Genomic DNA, 23845 nt, shown 5'->3' with positions numbered 1-23845 from the left:
AGCTAGGGCAGCTAATCGCCTTGTCATACAGTGGGACCCACACTTCTTCTGAAACAGCGTTGTCAAAAGCACCACGACTGGGTGACCACTGAATGACCATAATTCTTTTAAGACTTCTTGGGCAGTCAGGGGATATGATCTTGTACCATGGAGCTAAACGAGTCCACATCAACTGTCTTTAATATTAAAGTCTAGCTGAGTAAGCACTGCATAGAGAGTTACCTAGATCAGTCCCTTCTTCTGGGTGCTCACAACTTGGGACCCATCAAGTCAGCATAGTGGTTGGAAGGGAAGGGCAGAGAGGCTCAAGCCTCCCCTCCTGCCCACCAAACCAGACACCCTGGGGAGTAACTGGGACTCCCACACTCTCTTGGTGGGAAGGTACAACGTACAGTCTCTTTGGGAAATAACTCAGCCATTTCTTTTTTTTTTTTTTTTGCAGTACGCGGGCCTCTCACTGTTGTGGCCTGTGGAGCACAGGCTCCGGACGCGCAGGCTCGGTGGCCATGGCTCACGGGCCCAGCCACTCCGCGGCATGTGGGATCTTCCCGGACCGAAGCACGAACCCTTGTCCCCTGCATCGGCAGGCGGACTCCCAACCGCTGCGCCACCAGGGAAGCCCTCAGCCATTTCTTAAAAGTTAAACATACACCTACCATACCACCTAGCCATTTCATTTCCTAGGCATTTACCCAAGAGGAATAAAGGTATATGTCTATACAAAGATTTGTACACAGGCGAAGATGGGAAAGTTATTTGTAATAGCCTGGAATTAGAAACAACCCAAGTATCAGCAGCAGGTGAATGTGTAAATAAATTGGGATATATCCATGCAGTGGAATACTACTCAACAGTAAAAAGGAACTTGATATATGCTACAACACGGATGATAAAATAATTATGCCAAGTGAAAGAGGGCAGATAATAAGGAGTATATACTGTATGATTCCATTTATACAAAATTCTAGAAAATGCAAACTAGTCTCTAAGGACAGAAAGCAAGTAAGTGGTTGCCCGGGGATGGGGAAAGGTCGGGGGAGGGAGAGATGACAAAGGGCACAAGGAAACTGGGCTGACGGATGTGTCTATTATTTTGAATATGGTGATGGCTTCAGGGTGTAGATTAAAGGCAAAACTCATCAGACTGTACTCGTCAGGTTTATATGAAGTGTATTATACATTAATAGTACCTAAAGAAAGCTGTTAAGAATGAAAGCAGACCTCCGAAGGAGACTGCAGACAGGAAGCTCCCGTGTATAATGAAGGATGGGCTGGCTGAGAAGGGATTGCAGAGGAGAAACGTCAGGGCCACCAGGCCTTATTCTTGGACAAGGACTATGAGCCTGCAGGGGCTTCAGAGAGGATGGTGCCCACTCCCTCATGTTATGGAAAAAGCCTGACAGCTTTGCCAAAGTCACCCAGTGGGAGATGCAGGGTTAGAACCTCTTTCCTGACTGCCAGCCTGGCTCCTTCCATCCTCCAAAGCATGGTCTGTCCACTCAAGTGCTGTCCACCTTAGATGGCCAACTTCTAGAAGGCAGGACCGGTCAGACCAGAGGGCTGAGAAGGGCTGAGGGGACGGCCGATCAGGTGAGGTGGGTGGGTCTCAGTCAGAGGACCTGGGCTTCTCTCCTCTGGGAGCAGGGTGGGCAGTGGCACTCCTTCTTCTTAAAATCCACAGAGCAGGCATGGCAAACCAGGCCTCCGCAGAGCCTGGGGAGCAGAAGCGAAAGAGTGGGTACATGTGGGTGCGTATGGGGGAGGGGGTCATGGGGTTCGAGCATCTTTGTGTCTACCTGTGTGTTTCCCATCTCCCAGCAGAATGGCCCTGGGTCTGTCTCAGGAGGCCTCCCCTTTCCTAAAAGGAGTCCCGATGCCCCACCCCTCTAGGGTCCTCTAACTCCAAATGGCAGGTTCTCCTGACAGCCCACTGTCCTCTCTCTTGCTGTTTGTCCTGCCACTGTGTTTCCAGGGCAAGGTGAGGGAAGCAGATTTCTCTGTACAGGAAATCTCTTCCCAGATGAGATTAGCTGATCGATTAATCAGTCTATTTGTGGAAGGGTTACCCAGTCCCATTTTCCAGATGCCATTCCTTGTCTGCCCCCTTTCCACTGTTCTTGTTCATGTCTCTGCAAAGTGTTGGGTAAAATGAGTAGCCAGCTTTAAGTGGCCTTTCATAAATGCCTATTTCCTGTGTCCCTCCCTTCCCTGGAGTGGGCAGTGGGCTGTGGACTGGTGGAAACTGGGTTGTCCCAGAGGAAGGATTCTGTACCCCCCCGCCCATTACCTGCACAGGTACCGCCGAGACAGCCGACCAAAGATCTTGTTACAGACAACACAGCATCCAGGGGTGAAGGAAGAGAGATGCTGGACCTTCTGCCACAGGTTATCCTTCTCTCTGATGGGCGGGTGGAGGTGAACACACACACACACACACACACGCACACAGAAGATAGAAAGATGGAAATGCACAGATGGAGAGATGGAGAGGGACAGAAAGAGATACACAGAAACAAAGAAGAGAGAGACAGAGATAAACACATAAAGAGACCAAAAGAGATGAGAGACAGTGGAGCAGAAAGAGACACAGAAATGGAGAGGGAGACAAAGAGGGATGGAGAGACAGGCACTCAGAGAGAAAAAAAGGGAGTTGGAGAAGGAGACAGAGACACACAGAGAAGCAGACAGGGAGATCAGTGTAGAGGGAGAGAGAAAGACACAGGGGAAAAGATGTAGAGACAGACAGGGACAGAGACACAAACAGAGAGGGAGACAAATATGGAGAAAGGTGGAGAGACCAAGAAAGAGACATAGTGATGGAGAAAGACATGTAACATACGTAGTTACATATGTTTAAGCTCCTGCAAAACTATCCTCACTGTTTTTTTAAAGAACGTTTAGGAATATGGGTTGTTCAACATTTTTATCAAAATGACATACACACGTACGATTTAAAAATCGAACAGTACAGAAGGACTTACATCAAAGGCAAGAGATGTACCTCCTTCCCATGCTCAGTGGCAAACCACTTCTTACATCCTTTAGCTTTTTCGCCTTGATATTATTTCCATATTTAAGTAATATGCTCATATTCCTCCTCCTTGATTTATCAAGAAAGAACATCTTCCATAGAGCCCCTTGATATCACAAGGAGCACATCCATAATTAACTTCTTAAGAAGGGCAGTGTGGGGGGTGAATTTTATGTGACCTGTCTATCTGAAAAAATGTCTTTCCTCTGTCGCTCCCCACTTGCTTCCTAGTTTGGCTGGATATAGAATTCTAGGGCAAAAGCCAGCTTTTCTCAGAACTTGAAAGCATTACACCATTGAGTCTTAACATTTGAGGATATGGGTTATTTATTACCATCCTCACTAACTCCTCCTCCTTCCTCCCAGTGCAGTTATATCCCCATTTTTGGTTCCTCTATTGGTTACTGTTGGAATTTTACAGAATATACTCACACATTTATTTCTCACTCATTCATTGACTATAGATAGCATCATATGACTGCCATTCTGTACTAAGATGGGGCCAGCATCCCTGCTCTTCAGCTTTCCTCCTTCTCAACCTCCTAACGTATCTATCCCTGCAACATCCAATGTGGTAGCCACTAGCCACATGTGGCTATTTAGATGTATATTTAACTTTTTATTTTATTTATTAATTTTTTAATTTAATGATTCTTTAAATTCTACAGTACTTTACAATTTTCATAAGTTTCACACCCATGATTTCATGTAATCCCATAATAACCCCCTTTAAAAAAAATCCCCTACTCCTATATTGTCCCTTCCCCCTTTCCTTTCCCCACTGGTAACCACTAGTTTGTTCTCTATATCTGTTAGTCTGCTTCTTTTTGTTTAATTCACTAGTTTGTTGTATTTTTTAGATTCCACATATAAGTGATATCAGGTGTATATTTAACTTAATTAAAGTTAAATAAAGTTAAAACTTCAGTTCCTCAGTTGCACCAGCCACACTTGAGGTACTCAGTCGATACATGGGACTAGTAGCTACCATATTGGACAGGGCAAAATCAGGACATTTCCATCTTCACAGAAATTCCCGTTGGATTCTGTTCTATACTTAATACTGTTTAGGTGGTAACATTTAGGTTTGTTCTATAATTATGATTGTTTTCTGTGCTTTGCCTTTAGGTTGATTCCAATACTGAAAAAAATCAATGAACAGTATTTACATTATTAGACAATATGTAAGCATATTGCATCTACTGAAGCTAAGATGTGTTCTATAACATTTCCCTTCTTGGAAATTTTCTGTTTTTCTAGGACTTTCTAATTGCCTTTCTTTGCTCTTTGCATGACTTGCCTTTAACATAGCCTAATCCCCCATGCCCCTAATTCTTCATCATATCAGATATTCTTCTAATGCTCTTCTCCCCTGAGACCTCCCTCTTGGGCCCTCAGTACTTCCGCTATAGCCTGAACTGACTGCTTCCTGGGCTTGCTGCCCCCTTGTCATCTTGGGAATTCCCTTTTCTTCTCTCATGGGCTAGAGCTACTATTCCCTGAATTCTGCATCTTCTCCATTCTTGGATTTTTTCCTTGTTTTTTTGGAGCACATCCTTAATTAACTTCTTAAGAAAGGCAGTGTGGGAGGTGAATTTTATGTGACCTGTCTATCTGAAAAAATGTGTTTCCTCTATCACCTCCCCACTTGTTTCCTAGTTTGGCTAGATAACAGAATTCTAGGGCAAAAGCCAGTTTTCCTCAGAACTTGAAAGGGTTACACCCTTGAGTCTTAACATTTGTTGGGTTCTACTCTTTTTATAAGTGGACCTGTCTTTTAGGATATTCTCCTTATCTTTGTTTTACTGAAATTTCACAATGATGTATCTAGATGTAGTTTACCACCCACCCCTCTCCTTTATTGTGCTGGTCACTCAGTGAAATCTTTAAATCTGAAGATCTATGTCCATCAGAGCTGGAAAAGTGCCTCATATTTCTATCTGATAATCACCTCCTTTTTATTCTTTTCTTTTTTGGAATTCCTGTCAGTTGGAGAAGATATTAGAACTCCTAGATTGATTCTCTATGTCTCTATTTCTCTCATGTCTTCATTTATCTGTGCTTTTATTCTACTGAGAGACTGCGTCATCTTTATCTTCTACTCCTAGTGAATTAAAAATAATTTCAGTGATCATATTTTTAATTTCCAAGAATGCTTCTCATCTTTTGATGGTCGCTTTTCACAGCATCATGGAAGATGGATCACTTTTGTTTGTTTGTTTATCTTTGTCACTCCCCTTTACTCCCCTTTATTTTCTAGCCTCTCTTCAAATGTCTGGGGATCCTTGGTTGTCATTTCATGTTTAAGAAAGAGGCGATAAAAGCTGCTAGAGCTCCAGGGAGTAGAAGGGGATGATTGACTCGTAATGTCCCTTTAGGAGAGATTGGGTAGGGAGCTACCTGCCACTCCAGACTCTCAAATGCCAGAACACTCTGCCCTTTTATTTGGGGGTTTCTTTAGAGAAAGACCTTTTAGTTATTTGCCTGGGTGATAGACCCCTCACTGTTCGATATTCTACAGTGGGGGAGGCAGGCAGAAAGCACGGGTTGTACACTGCTCTTTCTAATGACTTTATCAGTTAATTTTCCTGATTTCTGCCCCTCATCTCACTTCTGCCATCTGTGTTCTTGGTGTCTCTGGGCCCTGAAGTTCTAACTTGGGCTAAATCTAGTATCCATTTTTCCATCTGTTTTCTGGCTTCTGGAAATTAGCTGAAATCTCTCATTTGTGGTTGGCTCCTCCACCTTTCTCTCTGTTTATGTTTTATTCTTTTACAGTCATTTTAGTGAGATCTCAGGATGGAGACTGGATAACGTGTGGTCAGTCTACCATCCTGACACAGAAGTCAACCTTCATGCTCCACCTTTTTTTTTTTTTGCTTAAGGCCATATCTTCCACAACGCTTCTGGGAGGAACATTGTGTTATGTGGTTTGGGGCCTTGTGATGAATTTCTTTAGCACTAGGAAAAACATTTGTCTCTCCGGATGAACTGGTATTGCTCCTTTGAATGGACAGTGAAACTTTCTGTGTTTCCCTTTTCCATCCTGCTATCAAGATGTTCAGAGTTAAGTTTTAACCCTAACACTTCAGGAGTATATATTTTTCATCTTTCATTAAATCTTCTGTTATTTTTTAACTTACTATATATGTGTGTGTGTGTGTGTGTGTGTGTGTACATATATATATGCATGCACATATACACAATACATATGTCTTATTGTTAGCTACCTTAAATTCTTTTGTGAGATATATAGCTAATTTTTTATTAGCTTCCTCCCGGTTGACAGCTCCTCAGAGGAGATTATTCCTTAAATTCTTTGGTCTTTCCAGGCTGATCTCTCCCTTTTCTCATCTTTAATCACTTGGATTTTGTGCAAGAGGATTTAGTCCTAGATGATCCCTCAGTAACCTTCCAATTCTCATGGAACCTGAGTCCAATGGTCTCCTATTTCCTGAAGGAGGTGAAAATATGATGTATATCTGTGAATTATCTTCTCACTAGACTGAAGGGTAGAAAGCAGGTTTTACACATTTCATCCATCCTGCAGTGAGCTTAGTGGTTTAGGATTAATTCTGGTGAGCTCAGCCTCTGGAACCCAGGACAGCTGACCCAAGATGGGCCACAGGCCCAATCGTCTGAGGAAGTCCAGTAGGCAGGCAGGTGTAGGACATGCGATTACCTCTCAGTTAACCTATGGGCTCCTTTCCCTTCTCCTAACCTTGGTTGGTGTGTGTGTATGTGGGGGTTGGAGGGTAGCTTGCCTTAGAGGCAGAGGACTCTATGCAACTTATATGCTGTGTGTCCTTGGTGGCCAAGTCAGCCTCTCTGACCCTTGGTTTTCTCATCTATAACATGGGAATTGGGACTTCCCTGGTGGTGCAGTGGTTAAGAATCCGCCTGCCAATGCAGTGAACATGGGTTCGAGCCCTGGTCCAGGAAGATCCCACACGCCGCAGAGCAACTAAGCCCGTGCGTCACAACTGTTGAAGCCTGCGTGCCACAACTACTGAAGCCCGAGCGCCTAGAGCCCGTGCTCCACAACAAGAGAAGCCACCGCAATAAGCCTGTGCACCAAAACGAAGAGTAGCCCCCGCTCACCGCAACTAGAGGAAGCCCACACACAGCAACGAAGACCCAAATGCAGCCAAAAATAAAGAAAGAAAGAAAAGAAAAGATACGACATGAAGGAAACTTAAATGCATATTCCTAAGTGAAAGAAGCCAATGTGATGCTGCGGAGCAACTAAGCCCATGCGCCACAACAACTGAGCCTGCACTCTGGAGCCCGCGAGCCACAACTATTGAGTCCACGTGCTGCAACTATTGAAGCCTGTGTGCCTAGGGCCCGTGCTCTACAACAAGAGAAGCCACCGCAATGAGAAGCCCGCGCACTGCAACGAAGAGTAGCCCCTGCTCGTCACAAGTAGAGAAAGCCCGTGTGCAGCAACGAAGACCCAACGCAGCCAGAAATAAACAAATTTATATAAAAAAAAAGAAGGGAATAACAGCAGGGGATGGCTGAAAGCAGGAAATGAGTTAGTACATACAAAAGGTCCAGAGCTGCTGTACCATGCCCCCTTGTGCACCCCGTCCCCAGGGTCCCACCCTTACTGAATCAGCTCCAGCACCCGCCTCTTCATGGCTCGGACCAGGTCCCGCTGCCCGCCAAGCTCCTCCTCATACATGGCACCCTTCCTTTCAGTCTCCTGTTGCTTGTGCTCCAGCTCCGCCTGCAGCCGGGCCCTCTCTTCCTGACACCTGGGCGCAGAAGGAAGACTGAGTTGTGAGGGGAAAGGCGCAGCATCTGTGTCTGAGCTGGGCTGGGCCTCTGCCTGACAGGGATCCCCACCAGGGAAGCTGGTGATGCCCCCTGCAGCTGAAGTGAGCACACACACACACACACCACACACCGTACATTCACAGCACAGCACACACAGCACACACTACACAGCACGTACAACATACCCCCACCGTACATTCACAACACAGCACACACGCACCACACCCAGCACACATTCACAGCACATACAGGCACACACACCACACTAGACACCACACACGCACACCACACATACAACACAACACACACACACTATACACACCACATACACCACATACCACACACATACCACACACACATCATAACACACGTCACACACATGTACATAACACATACACACCCCCCCTCCACACACACACCGCAGTGAACCAGGCACTGTGTGGCCTGACACCTATAGATTGACTCCTCATCAACCATTCAGAGCAGTGAAAACAGGGTCTAGCCTTGCGTGTTCCTTTAGAGGGCACAAGCCAACATTTTCATTTGTTTTCCTTCTTTTTTTTTTTTTTTAAACATTTCCATTTTAAAATGTAATTTCCTGGAAAGGCACGTTCACAATCCTGGCAGCTCTCTGGGGGGACGTGGGTGTCTGGGAACCCAGGCCGGACGGGCTGTGCCTGCTGAAAACATTTGTGGTGTTTGGGGAAAAAGGAGTAAGTGGTGTACGATTTGAAGTGACTTTTTGGCTTTAAAATATTTTGAAAAATTTCATTACATTGTCTTTTCAATTTAAAAAAGTAATCTTAAACATATGGCTTTCTTAAATTTCCGTTTCAGTTTGGGCTTGGAAACTCTTCAGCTCTATTCTTGCCTGTTGCTTTTGTCTTTAGTGGCTTCCTAGAAGGTTCCAAGAAATGTAATGGACTGGAAATAAAAAGGTCCCAACCCCAGGTCCCAGGCTCTTACTCCGTTGCTCAGATGGGTGGGTGTTGCAACGGCAGTGCCCATCCTGTGACCTCTGGATGCTCTCTCTCTCTTTCTTGTGCTTGCACTTGCGCGTGCGTGCGTGTGCGTGTGTGTGTGTGTGTACCCGTGCCCCTGGCTGAGTGTGTTTGAGGGGAAGAAGCTTGACAATGAATTGAGTTATAATTTTAAAAATTCAGCCATGTAGTATGCTGCAGGGAGGAAAGCTGGGTGGGCCATGAAATGAAACCGACACAGCTAGCCACCAAAATTCCAAAAAGGCCAGTTCCTGCAGTCTTAGGGAGAAGTGACTTTTAATGAACATTCTAGTCTTCAGCCTTCTCATTTCTTAGTAGTAGCATTTCATTTTCCTAAGCTAGTTTACTTGCCCAGAGATCCCAGGATTTCTGGTGTGGCCAGGCCCTAATGTGACCACTGCGGTTAGTGTGTTTCTTTGTGATAAACCAGTAAGATAATTGTGTGACAGTGACAAAGGAGGGGCCAAGATGCAGAGTTGAGGGGATGCTCAGGAGGTCTTCTTAGACAAGGCGACATTTAAGCAGATCTGAAAGACGAGGAGGTAGCCATGTAAAGCCAGCCAAGGGCACATGCGAAGTTCTGCAAGTTGGGAAGAACATGGCTTGTTTGAGGAAATGAAAGAAGGGCTAGTGACACTGTAGTTCCGTGAAGGGCGGGGCTGGGGAGGCAGGAGGCAAGGTGGGAGGTAGGCAGGGTCCCTCAAGGGCCCCAGAAGGAGTGGAGTTTGATCACAGTGCAAAGGAAGCCATTGAAGCATTTTAAGTATTTAAAGTATTTATGGGGGTGACAGACACTCCTAGGGCAGGAGAGGACATGGAAGGAATTAAAGTCTACTGAGTACCTACTAGGTGCCCAGCACTGAGCTTAGTGCTTTATAGCCTTGTTTCATTGAATTTTCACAAATTTATGGGACAGGTGATATGATCATCATTTCACAGGAAAGAAGACAGAGCTTCAGAGAGGGAGTAACATTTGCCCAGGGTCACACAGCTTGATAAGTGAGGGGAGCAAAAATCTGAATGCAGGCCTGTCCAGCTCTAATCTCTTCTTGCCTCCCCACACCTGCATCCACGCAGGGCCCTGAACACTGGTGGTTTGTGGCACCAGGGCTGAGTGGGTAGCAGGTAGGAGAGAGGGGTGGATCGTTATGGTCCTGTGGCATGCCTCCAAGGAGCTCAATGCTGCCACCCAAGGTGGGGGGAAGATTTGATGTTTGCCTAATTCCCCATCTGAGGACCTTCCACTTGTACCTGTCCTAATCCCTTTTGCTTTGAGGTCTAACCCAGAGGGCAGAGGAAACCCATTTGCTTGGAAAGATGGTCTCACAGATCATGTGAGCTGGAAGAGATCCAACCATCTCCTTTTGCAAATCAGGGACCTCAGGCCGAAGAGGGAAGGTCAGTGTCCTAGCGCCCCACAGCCAGACAGCCGGGGAGTGGGTATCAGAAGCCCAAGTGTATTTTTATAGCCCCCAGCTGGTCTGCTCTGGGGCCTGCTGTGTCTCACCTTTGTGTCTAGCCTGGGGCTTTGCACCCCTGCCCACCTTGAGTCTATTCTCCACACCGCAGCCAGAGCAGTCCTTCAGAAACCCAAGTCAGACTATGAGAACCCTCTGTTCCCCCACCACGTGGGAGTCTCTGCTCCAGCCACAGGCCTGCTTGTCTCCAAGCTCACGTCTCCTGGGCCTTTGCGTCTGCCGGTCCCCCTTCCTGGAGCACTCCTCTCGAGATACCTGCATGGTCCAGCTCTTCCTGTGGTTGGGATTTCTGCTCAAATGTCACCTCCTCGGACAGGGCTTCCCTGACTCCAATTCTAGATGATTCTCCTGTCTCTCTCTCTCTCTCTAGTCCCCACAGGACCCATGACCACCTGACATCGTATTTCTATTTGTTGATCTATTGTCTGTCTCCCTACATCTCCCGAGGTCTGTGAGAGCAGACATTGCCTGTTCTGTTCCCTTCTGTCCACCCACGTGGCCAGAGCAGAGGCACAGTAAATACTGTTCATTAACTGCCTGGGCCCCCGTGGCCCTTCTCTTCACTGGTTGTGAGATACCGTCACCAGCTCGAAGCCCACGGCCACTTTCCCGGGGGTGAGGGGTTTGTCTAAGTTCCCTGGATCCCAGGAGGCAGGGGACACATTCTTGTCCAGGCCTCAGGGGCTTCTGTAACCTACCACCTCATTCCGATGACTCTCTGGTGGGTCCCCCGGCCCAGCCTCTCTCCCCAACTCCACACTCAGCCGCCCACCTAAGGATCCACTTAGAGTCTAACAGGGGTCCTGAACTTAGGCTCCTAACCCAATGCCTGAGCCTTCCCTGCCAACCTGCTCTACCACACAGTGACTCTACCTTTCCAGTCGGTCAGGCCGAAGACTCGGAGTCATTCTTGACTTCCCTCTTTCTCTCACACCCCACACCCATCCCTCGGGAAGCCCGACCTCACGTTGGATCCAGGATCCAGCGGCTCCTCCACGCCTCCATTGCCACCAGTGCATCCCAGCTCCCCTCCCTCATCAGTCTCCTCGCTTCCACCCCTGCTAGCCTATAGACCAGCTCCACGGAGCAGTGGGCGTGAGTCCTTGAAGCACATGTCAGCCCAGAATAGGCACATCCACACAGACAGAAGGCAGATTAGCAGTTGCCTAGGGCTGGAGGGTTGGGGAGAGATGGGCCGTGACTGCTAATGAGTATAGGTTTCTCTTTGGGGTGATAAAAATATTCTAAAATTGATGGTGGTGATGGATGCACAACTTTGTGAATACACTAAAAACCATTGAATTGTTTTTTCAAAGCAGAGAAACATATTTTTAACATGCAGACAGTCACATCATGTCCCTCCTCTGCTCAGGACTCTCAGTGGTTCAAAGTCAAGTCAAAGCCAAGGTCCTTTTGATGACCTGCTAGGGTCTCCTGTTACCCACCTGACCTTTTCCTACAGCCTTCCCCTCCTTCACTCCACTGGGGCTACAATGGCGTCCTTGAGGCCATGCCCATTCCCACTGCAGAGCCTTTGCCCTTGCTGTTCCCTCTGCCTGGAACATTCCTCGACCACGTATCCAAATGGCTCAGACCTCAGTTCCTTCAGGTCTTGACTCAAATGTCCCCTTTCCAGGGAGCCCCCCTTGGCCATGCCACCTGATCTAAAATGTCACCCCTGACACTTCCCATTCCCCTTCCCTGCTTTATGTTTTTCTTCTTAGAACTTATCACAATCTGCATCCTATGTATTTTACTTGCTTGTATTTATCAACTGCCTCCCCCACTGGCATGTAAGCTCCAAAAGGGCAGGCATTTTATCTGTTTTGTCCATGAGAGTATTTTCAGCACATAGAACAGGTCTGGCTCCGAGTGTTTGTGGAATGACCAAATGATGGACGGGATGATGGGGGCAGGACAGGGGTCTGTGAAACAAGGGCTCCCCCAGCCTCAGGGAGCAGCCTGGGGCTGGGTAGTCTCCCTGGAGCCTGCTGGCTTCTCCCTCCAGCCTGTCTTGATCCCCAGAGATGGCCTTGAGTGGGCAAGGCCCCTGCACTCACTTAGGGCCTGAATCACGGGATTCTTTGCTGACCAAACCACAGGACTCAGCTGAGAGCCTGGTGGGAGGAGTCCCTGGGGGCCTTTTGGGCTTGGTTCCTGGGCCCCCGGGCCTCTCTCAGCCTATTAAGCAGTCAATAGACAGCTCTGTGATTCAGTCTGAATCACAGCTATGCAGGCTCCCCTGGGGGTCAGGGCAGGTGTCAGTCAAGTGGGAGAGACCAGGCAGGTGGGCAGACTGGCACGTGGAGACCAAGGGAGAGACACACAGAGAGACTGAGTCAGACCAAGGAAGATCTTTGCATGGCGTCATAATTTCTTTAAAAATAAATTGTGACAAAGACACTGAGACACTGAGAGACTGAGGGGGAACGCAGAGACAAAACATGCACTTTGGACCCTTGAGGTGAATGTGATGGTGGGAGGATGAAGATGCCAGATGCTGAGAGAGGCTGAGGGGAGAGACAGGAGACTGACACACCGGCACTGGGGCTACTGGCTGATGGGGCAGCTTTTAGGCCCACTGGTTCTGGAATCAGTTGTAGGGTCTGGATCTCAGCTCCTCTACTAACTAGCTGATGTTGGGTGAGTTAGGTGGGTCTTTTTTTTTTTTTTTTTTTTTGCGGTACGCGGGCCCCTCACTGCTGTGGCCTCTCCCGTTGCGGAGCACAGGCTCCGGACGCGCAGGCTCAGCGGCCGTGGCTCACGGGCCCAGCCGCTCCGCGGCATGTGGGATCTTCCCGGACTGGGGCACGAACCCGTGTCCCCTGCATCGGCAGGCGGACTCTCAACCACTGCGCCACCAGGGAAGCCCTAGGTGGGTCTTTGAGCCTTAGCCGCCTCATCTATAAAATGGGGGTTCTTGGAGGACCGGTCTCCTGAGATTTTACCAGGAAGCACCTGGAACAGTGCCAGGGACATAGTAAGTGCTCAGTGTTGATAGTTATGATTACTGTAACCAAGAGGGTGAAAGAGTGACCGTACAATAGGGAACAGGAAAATAAGAGGCAAAGAGGGAGACTGAGAGAGATAGTGGGGCAGGAGTGTGGTGGGAGAGGGAGGCTGTGTGGACGGAAAAGAGAGAGGGGAGCCCAGAAGAGGGAGCAGAAAGGCGCAAAGGTGAGTGTGGGAGGGAAGGGAGGGATGGGACGCATAGACCTCTCCTGGGGCTATTGAGGGAGGCCAGCGAGTTAGGGGGCTGGCAAAGGGGAGGGGAGGAGAGGGGGGCAGGAGCACCCTAAGAGTGGGAACAATTTCCTGTATGCATGGCATGCCAAAGTTGTGCCCGCACAGGGCCTGGTGCACGGGAGGTGCTCAGAAGGTGCTTGCTGGCGTGACCGTGAATGTGAGCCTCCTGCCCCCGTGGCCTCCTGGCTCCCATGCCCTGTGGCACTGGTGGTTGCCTAGGTTACCTGCTGAGCTGTTCCTGCAGCGCCTTCAGCTCCCCTTCCTGCTCCTTCAGCAGCTGTTCCTGGTGCTGGGCCTGCTCCTTGGTTTTCTGGAGCCCATGTCTGAGACTCTGAGGGCAGGGAGAGGGTAAAAGGAGGGGAAATGGAAGCTGAAGGAGGAGGGCAGAGACCCCAGCCCGGGGCCTGACCTGACAAACACCCCCGTGAGACCCCAGGCCACGTGAAACAGCCCTTGGGTGGAGAGCAGGACTGGGGACAGTGCTGGGAGCTGTGGTGCTTGGCTCTGCCCCTGGGTGAGCCTGGAGCCACCATTTCTTCCTTGGCTAAAGGATGGAAGTTACAGACCTCAAGGATCTGGAAGACTCGGGCTAGGGAGGATGCTGAAGGAAGGCTTGAAAACAATTTGGGTGACCTTGAAGAGAAACATCTACAGGGGCAATTAGGTAGGGCCTGCAATAGCAGAGCTTCGATATTGGGAAGAAACCTGCCAATAATGAGGGCTATGGAACTTGAGAACAAGCAACTGCCCCAAAGGACTGTTGGGAAGGGATTACAGACTCAGATGCCTACAGGGGCTGGGCAGGATAAACAAAGTGGGCCTGGTGTGAGGCAATAGGGAGAGGTGGGTATTGTGGTAAACTGAAGAATGCGTGTTCTTCATGTGATGAACTGGAGACCTTCCAAAAGGCCTCCTCAGATCATAATATCCTGTGTGACCCAATGCAAATTGGTCTGTGGGCTGGAAGGGCCCTGGGCCATCCTTGAAGGCACCCACCTGTGGGCTGGGTTAGAGATGGGGAGCAGAGACAGGTACAGAGCTCAACTGGTCTCACCTTGACCACATCCTGCAAGGCCATCTCTGCTTGTTCCTCCCTCCTGGTTGCACTGGTCACTCCTATTTGCTCTTGGGGCTTCTCCGTGGTGGAGCCTTCCTTTGTTTCCAGGCCCTGAAGGACCCAGAACTCCCTCGGGATGCTGGGCACTTTCCCGCCCTGACGGTTCCCTGACACTGCATCCCTTATCATCTCTTTGGGGCTGGAGGCCAGCAGCCTGTGGATATGACTCCTCTCTGCTTTCCCTTCATAAGTCCCATCTTTTGTTCTCTGGTCCTCTGCACTCAGCAAAACCCCCCTGCCCTCAGCATCTGTCCCTGTCACCTCCTTCAGAGTCCCTTTGACCCCCTTCCCCTGTCCCTGGACGCTAGGTGTTGAGTTCTCCAGGCACATCCCCGTCCTTGGAGCTCCTTTCTCCTGGTTTTGCTGAAGCTCCTCCCCTTCTAGTTCCCACATGCTCTGGGGAGGCCCAAGCCTCCTGGGATCTTCTTTCTTCTTTTCCAGAAAGAGGGGCTGATGGTTGTGTTGCTGGGACCTAGGGAGTCCAGCCAACCTGTCTTCCCTGGGTGCATCTTGCAGAGAACTGGCTTGCCTGGTATGTGGCTCCTCTGGGTGGCCTTCTGTGGGGTCTCCATATGTGGGTGAGATCTGCAGAGAAGCCGCAAACCCGTCATCCTTCTCAGCACCAATTCACCAACCTGGTGCCTGGGAGAGGCCACAGCCCTAATCCAGTGGGTTTGCTAAATATATGGATTCCTGGTCCTCCCACTGGAAATACTGATTCAGCAGATCTGGGGTAGGGCCCAGGAATCTGAATGTTGAAAACACCCCAGGTGACCTGAGGCCCAGGCTTTGATCTGAGCAGTGCTTCTCAACGCCCTTTCCTTCCTCGCCTCTTGCTGGCATCCTTCTCCCTCCTTTACCTCCATCTTCTGCATCCATCTGATTTCCCCTTAGTTCTTCCCACCACTCTCCTCTGATCTTCCCCCCTGAACTTGACTTCTCTGTGTTTCCGTTTTCTGGTCTGTAAAATGGGAATAATAATACTTCCTTATAGGGTTGTGGTGAAAGCTTAAATAGACCGACAGCCCCTAAAAGTCACCTCTGTCAAGAAGCCTCCTCTGTTCTCCCATGTTCCTGGGCATGTCTGGTCCCTACACTTAACTTGTGTTGCAATGCGTTCCTTTAGGGTCTGTCTCCCCAGCAGACCTGGAACTCCTTTAGGTCAGAGACTGAGTTACAGCATCTGCACCTGGGGCCTGGAAGCTGGCGGGGGTGCAAAGCAAGCCTGTGGAAAGATGAAAACCACAAGCTACCGCTTATTGGGCACGTAGCAGGAGCCTTGCTCTGTGCGGCACCTGGGCTGTCTCCGTGCGTCCTCACGATCCCCCCGTCAGGCAGGACAAGTTATGTGCCCAAGGACTATGGTTAGTAAGGCATGGAGCTGGGATATCAACCAGGCAATCTGGCTCTTCAATCGCTCCCTGAACTGAACTGAGATGTTGGCAAACGTCCAGCAGAGGTTGTTTCCCTGGGCTGTTTCCTGGAAGCTTCTGGTCACCCTCCCCAGCTTCCCCTCCTCCCAGGGGCCCCAGTGGCGTCTGCAGGTGCTGCCAGTGGTCCCCTTCTCTCCCTGATACCCTCACCACCTTACAAATATGAGCCTTCGCTTCTGTGGCTCCCTAGCCCCAGGTCCACATGTTGGCCTCTCCCTCTCTGTCCAGCTGGGTCAGGGCTCAGTTACTTCTCAACCTGGGGGTCCCAACAGAGACAGAGAAGAGGCAACTAGGGTGAAGGTTGGGAAGAGGCACCTCCTTAGGGGAATCTTTGATCTTTCTGGGTCTTCTTCTCTGGGTCCAGTTGGAATTGGAGCAGTGGGACCTGAAAGTGAAAGAAGCGGGGGGACCCTGGACCACTCTCCAGCAGTGGTCTTGGTCCTCAGATGCAGGATACCCCATCTTTCCAACCACCCATTCATCCCACCACCCATCCCACTTTCCTGCCCTTCCACCCTCATGCATGCATCCTTCTCTCCATCCACCCATGCATCCCACCCTCCACCCATCCTTCCATTCCATTCCCACATCCCAACATCCACTCATCCTTCTAACCATCTATCCCAACCATCCAACAACTCTTTAATGAGTGTGTTTTCTGTGCAGCATCATGGGACATCCTAAGATGACACTGGGAAAACAGAAGGCTAGGGAGGTGGAGAATCGGGAGTCAGGGAGTAAGAAGGGAGGGAGGAAAAGATGGGGCTGGGGGTTGAGGGCTTGGGGTTAGTTTGGGTGGGTGGTAGTAATGGGAACAGGCATTGAAAAGAAGCTTCCCTCCACGCTGCCCCCACTCACTCTGAGAACATGGGCCAGGCTCCATCCAAGTCTGGCCGTTGCAGGTCCAAGTCGAAGGTCACCTCGTTGAGAGCATAGAGGGAGTCCAGGATGTCTTCCTGGAGTTCAGGGCACACCAGAGGGCTCCGGGGGCCATACCACTCCCTGTGTTAACAGGGAGCAGCACCCTTGGCCTTTGGCTCTGGTGCTATTGCCACCCCCGACCTCAGAGAATCTACCTCCACTGCACACCATAGTGGGATGGTTCCCCAGACAGGGTGGTCCTTGGGGACCAGGAGGCCAAGCATCATGATGCTACCAGGACTCAGGTTCTAACCTCTCCTTTGCCCTTTCTTCCTTGGCTTTCCCTTTATGACCCCTATTTTAGTCATCTTTGATATCAAACCACCCTTCTAGGGGTAAAGAGGAATCTTCCCGAAGGAGGGCCACGGGCTCGGATGGTATCGGTAGCCCCACCTGGTTAGCTCTGGGTTCAGGAGGCAAAGCTGCAGGGACTCGGCCAGCTGTCCATGGGCGAGACAGAAGCGGATGAAGGCTCGGCCTTTTCCCAGCGGGGTCTTCAACTGCACAGCACACAGGGGGCACGTGGGGGGGGATGGTGGTATTAGGACAGAGGGAACGCAGCCAGCACAGAGGGAGAAAAGCTAGAATGAGTGGTGCATGAGAAAGGGTGTGCTGGGACTTGAGGCTGTGGGAGGAAAGGGGGTGACTGGAGGGGTGTGAGGGCAGGGCTAACAACAGGTGAGGACCAGGTGAGGAGGGCTATGGCCAGTGGAGCTGGGATGGGTGAGAAAGGAGCCTGGGGCAGGCCGGTGTCCCCTCCGGCCACCGAGCCATCCTCGTCAAGGACCTGGGGGCAGGACCCCATCACACCGAGGCCAGCCCCCTGCCACCTGGCCCTGGATACCTTGTCCTGTGACTGGACAAAGTGCACTGGCTCCATGTCCCCCCGCTGCCGCCACAGGGCCGTGCAGAGGAAGTCCCAGTAATCCTTCCGAGGCCTCAGGAAGCTCTTCTGTTCTTTCTGGTCAAACTGGGAGCAAGATGAGGGAAAGGAAAGTGTGGAAATGTTCCCTCCCAGAACACGCTGTGTTCCAGCACGCTGAGCAGTATAGCGGAAAGGGCTCGTGCAGACAGGCCCACTTCAGGTCCTGGTCTGCCCCTACTGGCCGTGTGACCAGGAGCAAGCTGCTTGACCTCTTTGAGCTTTCAGTGTTCTCATTCATTCATTCATTCATTCCAGAAATACTTATTGAGCACTTACTATGTGCTGGGCCCTGTTTTAAGACCTGGGGATACAGCAATGAACAAACGGAATAAGCAAAACATATAGTACGTTAGATTGCGCTGACTGATAAGGAGAAAAATAAAGCGGGGAAAGGGAGTGGAAAGCGCATGGTGTGTGCATGCATGTGTGTGTGGTGTGTGAGTGTGTGGTGTGTACGTGTGGTGTGTGTGTTAAAAAACATAGATTAAGGTGGCTAGAGAAAGCCTCACTGAGGAGGCTCTATTCAAGTCCAGATCTGAAGGAAACAAGAAAGGGTTCCATCCAAATTTCTGGGTGAAGAGCATTCCAGGCAGAGGGAATAGCAAGTGCAAAGACCCTGAGGTAGGTGCTTTTCTGCTGTGCTTTAGGAAGATCAAGGAGGCCGGTGTGACTGGAGTGCAGCACATGAGGGGCAGACTGGCAGGAGACCACACAGACACACAACATACACCACACACACACAAACCTCACACACATGCACATTCACACCACACATGTACATGCACATCGTCAGAGAAGTAGGAAGGGTATGTGTGTGTGTTGGGGGGATGGGCTGGTCATCAAGCACCTCAGTGGGTTAAAAGGAAAATTAAACAAGCTGGGCACGTAAAGGGCTTAGCTGGGCACATAATACTTGCTCAATAAAAGCTAGTGATAGTGATGACTGGGGCTCTAACCAGAAGCGAGGAAGGCCAGCCCGAGGACATCTGTGCCTCTGAAACTTTTGTCTTTAGAGCAGGGTGACTGTCCCCAGCCCCACCCAACTCTGCCCCAGCCTTGTCCCACCTCACTTCCCAGGCTACAGTGACAGCCTCCAAGGGTGAGGTTAGATGTCAGGAAGGGTTTGCCCATTGACGGAGATGAGGTAGCGCGTGGTAACGAAGAGAGGCAGTGGCTCTTCCCTCAGGATCTGGGAAAGCCCATTTGGTTATTGGTTATTGGGACCTGGAGAGATGGGAGGGGGGAGGGGAGGGCCCTACCTGCAGCAGTTGTTCCAGGCAGCCACAGAGTCTGTGCAGTTCAGCACTGGTGTCTGTCACTGGCTGCCGCCCACCCCCATAGCCCTGGAGGATGGCAGAGATGACAGCTGTGGGGAGGATGGTGGACATCAGACCTCAGATGGTGAGGGCTCTGAAGGAAAGGCTCTCAAGACCCCTCACATCTCCCCCAATTCGGTCCCAGAAACTCTCTCAGGACACACTCACCCTTCAGGTCACTGGTCATCTTGAAGACAGCCCCTCCTTCTTCTGCCATGAGTATTTGAAAAAGACGTGATTCCTTGTGGGTCTAGAGGCCAAGAACGAGCTTCTGGCTTCAGCTGCCCAGCTCTCTCCTTATACAAAGGAAGAATCAGAGCCAAGAGAAACAAGGTGACGTCTCTAGGGTCACACAGCGAGTTCACTGGTAGGAGAAGACCCAGCTCTTTCCTGTAAGGCAGGGCAGGAGGATGATGGTGTGGTCCCCACCTATGGAGCCATTCCTGGGTGCCAGGCCCTGTGTCCTGTGCCCGACATCCTTGTCTTATTCAGTACCCATAATAATCCTGGGAGGTTATTGACTCTATTTTATACCAAGAGAGGGGGGCTTAGAGAGGGTAAGTGTTTTTTCCAATGTCACAAAGTGCTAAGTGGTGAAGCTAGAATTGGAACTCAGGTCCCTGTGCCTGCAGGGCTCATACTCTCAACCCTGACTGGCTGTGAGCAGCCCTGCTAGTGCTCATGTGTGTAAGCCATGTGGACGCTGGGCTGAGGGGTTGTCCCTCCCTCCCCCACAGGGGGCCTTGCCAGAGCAGTCATCATCCCTGGGACACAAATTCATCCTTTCCTGGGCCCCAGCTGCATGGAAAATGTGTGTTTTCTGAGGAAAAGGAGGCAGAAGTGAGGCGAGGCCCCAGAGTTGGGCCTGGGCCTGGGCCAGAATGCTGGGGGTGTGTAGGGAGCAGGGTTTTAATCCCACTGCTCTCTCCCCAGTGAATCTCAGCCTGTTTCCCCCACAGTGGGTCCCGGGGCTCAGAGAGGAATACTGTGGCCCCGGAGGGCCCGTGGGCTTGTTCTGAGAGCCGGAAGTAAAGACAGGCCTGGAGTGGGAGACCCAGGTGTCCTGCCTCCCATGCTGTGGTGGCTGGAATTTGGGAGTGAAGGAGCGCTGGGACACAGAGGAGGGGAAGGGAGAAGGAAGCGAAGGTAGACGAGGGAGGGTGGGTGGGGAATGGCGTTCAGGGAGCACAGTGCTGGGAGTCAAGAGCCCTGGTTCTCCATCCCGGCCCTGTTGCTGGCTCATCGTGTGACCTGGGGCACATCCTTCGCCTTTCTTGGGCCTGGATTTCCCCATCTGGAGACCAAGGGGTTGGACTGAGGGTCTCTGCCGCTCCTTTTAGCTCAGATGATCTATGAAATCCACAGACGCCTAGATGGACCTCCTCCCCTTCCTCATCTCTATCCAGGATTCCTCTGCCCTCGCTCCTGGCCACCCCCAGACCCAGGGGTCTCCTTGCTACTCACCTGGGAAGGCCTGGCTGGTTGGGGCATGGACAACAGAGCACTGCAGCCTGAGCCTGTCATTTGTGATTGAGGGCTCTGCCCAGCCTTTTCCAGAGTTTGCTGCCTGCGAAGTGACTCATGCCCAGCCCAGCAGCCTGGAGGAGGGGGAAATCTTGCTCAGAGCAGGAGGCGTGGAAGACTGTGGGGCAGAAGTGGCAGAGGCAGTGTGGAGGGCACCAGGGCAGAATGGTGAGATGGGGGATGGTCCCTCTTAGGCAGACCTGGGGTAGGTTCGCTTGTTGGCCAAACACAGACTGGGACCCAGACTCACCGATGAGGTAGCGGCAATTGTTGCTCTGCGAGTTCTCTCCCCTTCTTGTCACGGTCACTTGCTCTTGTCTTTCTTCCTTATCGCCACCAGGTGGCACAAAGAGGCTATGAGGCTGCCCCACCTTTACTGTCACTTGGTCGGAGTGTGGTGCAGGTGTGGAGGGGAGGACAAGGGTCCCACCTCATGTCTCCCTCCCCCTCCCCATCTCTTCTGAGGGGTCCCGGTGAGTGCTGATCACCAGTGTCATCCCCCCAGTTCTGGGACTCACCGCTGAAAGGTTGAAAGCGAAAGCACTGGTGAGATGCTCTGTCCAGGAAGGGGCCCGGTGGGTTGCCCAGGCGGACTGTGGCCCTCCCACCCTAGCTGTGCTTTGTCTCCTTGAGGCTGGGGTCTTTCCACTGTTGGTTCCCAGGGGCTAGTGTTGGGGGCAGAGAACAGGGGAGCAGGCATCTGCGAGGACTACCCGTTTCACAAGCCCCCAGGAACCGCATGTAAACACTGGAGCACGCGGTACTCAAGCCTGGCTCTGTCTTACCACGGGGACACCCGTCTGTCTCTCCTTCTCTGGGACTTGGTCTCCCGCGTGCAGAGGCTGCGTCCCGCCTCTCTGTTCCCCGTGTCCCCGTCTCTCCCTCATTATCTCTCCTTATCTGCTTCCTGCCTCTCCCATCGTGTCCGCTGGCGCGCTCCCTCTCTCTCTGCCGGTCCGCCGCCCCGGTCGGTCCCGAGACCCCGGGCCGCCCCTCCCCGCGCCACCGCGCCCTCGGGTCTCCCTCCTCACTGGCTGCGTCCGGGCGTCCGCGCCCGTGTCACCGCCCCTTGCCGGGCTCCGTGCTCCCCCGCTTCCTGGAGCTGCGGGCCAAGGAGGCTCCGGGAGGGGACGGGCTGGGGGTGTCGCCGTCCCCCTCCCGACGTCGCAGGCTTCCTGGGCCGAGCGGACGCCAGGGCGAGGGGCTGGCTGGCGCCCCGGCCGGATGGGCTGCACCGTGAGCTTGGTGTGCTGCGAGGCGCTGGAGCCCGGGCCTCCCTGCAGCCCCCAGCCCCCGGGGAGCCCCCTGGCCCCCGCGCCGCCCAAGTGCCGGGAGCCCCGGGGCTCGGGCCGCGCAGAGAGCAGGCGGCTACTGCTTCAGGTAGGGCGCCGCGCGGGGTGGGTGGCGGGCAGAGCCCGGCTCACCTGAGAGGTAAAGAGCCCCGCCGGGAAAGCACCGGACAGCTGTCGGGGCGGGGGGGGCTCTGGAGCCAAGACCAGGTGAAGGGGCAGCGAGTTAGGCCAAGGTCTCACCTGGCTGTCTTGTGCCCTTGGGAGAAGGGTGATGTAGGACCTGACTCTTAAAAGGAAAAATAATTCAGGTGAGGTTTTAGGAGCCACCCAAGAGGGGCAGGGCTGGGCTTGCTGGGAAAGGCACTGAAAGAGTGAATTTCCCCCGACCTGGTCCAGGAGTTGATTGTGTGTCCCACAGGTAGCTGGGGCTATTGCTTCCGACCAGGGCTCTGTAGCCAGGAGGGAGGGGACCTTCTGAGTTAAGGAGGGCCCCATTAGAGCCAGGCCTGACCTGAAGATGGTGGGGGAGCTGGACCCTCACCCCTGCATTCTCTGTTCTGGGTAAGTCTTGGAGCCTTTCGAGTAGGAAGCTGACGCAAAGGGGTGGGAATAAGCCGGTGCAAGGAGGCAGGTGTTTGTTCTGGATGAGGCATCTGTCTGTGAACCAGCAGACCTGGTTTACGTGTGGGCACTGGATTTCTCCAAGGAGGAGGAGTGGGGAAGATATTTGGGGTTACCAGGGGCTAGACAACCCTGCTCTAGGCTCCCTGCAAAATCCCAACCTACCTTTCTGTTTGGGGGCTGTGAAGGCTGCAGCCTCCTAAGATTTGTTTGCTGTGTGGGGTTTGGATTATGCTGGACTCTTACCTCCCTCCCCCTGGGGCTCACAGAGTTTGGGCAACTCAAAATGTATGGTGTGGCCACAGCCCCTCCCCCTTATCCCCCTTCCCTGCGGCAGCCAGTGAAACCAAGTGTGTGTGTGTGCGCGTGTGCGTGCGCGCGTGTGCACACCAAAGTGATCCCCTCCACCCCACTTGACTGGATGTCCCTCCGGGTCATATATTTGGCATATTCGTGGTTGTACTCCACAGTGCCAGGCATAGGGCTACACTTATAAAGTGAACTCTGTCTTTCCCAAGCTCTAGCTCCGGTCCTCACCACGATGACCGACCACGGTGAGGGACAGGCTTGGTTGGGTGTAGTTGTTGAGTGAGTCCTCACAGTGGCTGGTGGCCCAGGGATGATCCTGTTGGAGGCTTGAGCTTAGCTTTGGGCCCTGGGGGAAGGGTGAGGCCCCGGGTGTGTCAGCTGGGCATCCCAGACCACCGCCTCTTGGTCCCGGCAAAGGGACAGAGAGTGAAGGTGACATGGCAGAACTCTCGGACTGTAGGGCCGTCCCCAGGGGTCATCAGGACTCCTCGCCTGCCTCAGAGCCTCAGGAACCCTCCTCTGACTTTGAAAGGTTTCAGGGGGAGGTGAGTTCACAGTCTCCCTCCCTTACCTGTTCCTATCTCAGACCCTTCCTGACTTTACTCTCTGTTGGGGGATCTCTGGACTCCCCATCTCCCTACCTTCTCCTTGCTGCATGTGGCCAGCAGTGGGGTGGGTGCCAGGGGGGCCAGCTGAGGGTGGGCAGGGGCAGGGACAGGCAGGCAGGGCTGACATGGAGCAAAGAGCCAGGGGCACTGGAGGTGGGAGATCAAGGAGAGGGGAGAAGGTGGAGGCAGGCCCGGTGCCTGCGTGGGCTTGTGACGGCCACAGGGACGGGCACGGGGACGA

The 23845-nt window shown here is 52.0% G+C and overlaps 3 protein-coding genes across 13 annotated transcripts in view; 2 read left to right on the top strand and 1 right to left on the bottom strand.

Moving 5' to 3' along the window:
• Positions 1–555, top strand: part of LOC308621968 (C-X-C chemokine receptor type 2) — a 41189-nt gene extending 40634 nt beyond the window's left edge. Inside the window, exon 3 of the transcript XR_014016547.1 lies at positions 443–555. The gene's annotated coding sequence lies outside the window, so the exon portion shown is untranslated. The remainder of the gene's footprint in view (positions 1–442) is intronic.
• RUFY4 (RUN and FYVE domain containing 4) lies at positions 291–21869 on the bottom strand. Of its 8 annotated transcripts, none has more exons than XM_081242911.1 (15): positions 21560–21717; positions 21293–21439; positions 21025–21136; positions 20715–20848; positions 19419–19546; positions 19194–19300; positions 17854–17979; positions 17403–17509; positions 16947–17090; positions 16404–16473; positions 14593–15240; positions 13763–13869; positions 7645–7791; positions 2288–2398; positions 291–1713 (listed from the first exon to the last, which is right to left on the bottom strand). In XM_081242911.1, exons 5-15 carry the CDS (start codon positions 19465–19467, stop codon positions 1611–1613), a joined length of 1719 nt encoding a protein of 572 aa, XP_081099037.1. In that variant the 5' UTR covers positions 19468–19546; positions 20715–20848; positions 21025–21136; positions 21293–21439; positions 21560–21717; the 3' UTR covers positions 291–1610. The 8 variants fall into 8 exon arrangements, with proteins under 8 accessions (XP_081099037.1, XP_081099040.1, XP_081099039.1 ...); XM_081242914.1 differs by having other exon boundaries at positions 21025–21100; XM_081242913.1 differs by lacking the exon at positions 21560–21717 and adding an exon at positions 21806–21869 and having other exon boundaries at positions 21025–21439.
• A 40-nt stretch (positions 21870–21909) lies between these two features.
• TNS1 (tensin 1) overlaps positions 21910–23845 on the top strand; it is a 232385-nt gene continuing 230449 nt past the window's right edge. Inside the window, exon 1 of one of the 4 annotated variants that reach the window (XM_081242900.1) lies at positions 21910–22154. In XM_081242900.1, the coding sequence (XP_081099026.1) occupies positions 21999–22154 (156 nt within the window). In that variant the 5' untranslated portion in view covers positions 21910–21998. The remainder of the gene's footprint in view (positions 22155–23845) is intronic. The other 3 variants (XM_081242898.1, XM_081242901.1, XM_081242903.1) reach the window with 3 other exon arrangements.

This window comes from Mesoplodon bidens (genome assembly GCF_964165515.1).
Source record: "Mesoplodon bidens genome assembly, chromosome: 8".
Classification (NCBI taxonomy): Eukaryota; Metazoa; Chordata; class Mammalia; order Artiodactyla; family Ziphiidae; genus Mesoplodon; species Mesoplodon bidens.
This window is presented reverse-complemented; position numbering and strand designations above follow the sequence as displayed.

What these genes read in the sequence shown, in the direction of transcription:
- RUFY4 (XM_081242913.1), bottom strand. Translation starts at nt 19,467, where the DNA reads ATGGCAGAAGAAGGAGGGGCTGTCTTCAAGATGACCAGTGACCTGAAG. An exon ending in GCCTGGAACAACTGCTGCAG is followed by an intron (nt 17,980 to 19,193) that starts GTAGGGCCCTCC and finishes TCTTGCTCCCAG; the next exon opens with TTTGACCAGAAAGAACAGAA. An exon ending in CGGGTGCTGGAGCTGATTCA is followed by an intron (nt 2,399 to 7,644) that starts GTAAGGGTGGGA and finishes CCCGCCCATCAG; the next exon opens with AGAGAAGGATAACCTGTGGC.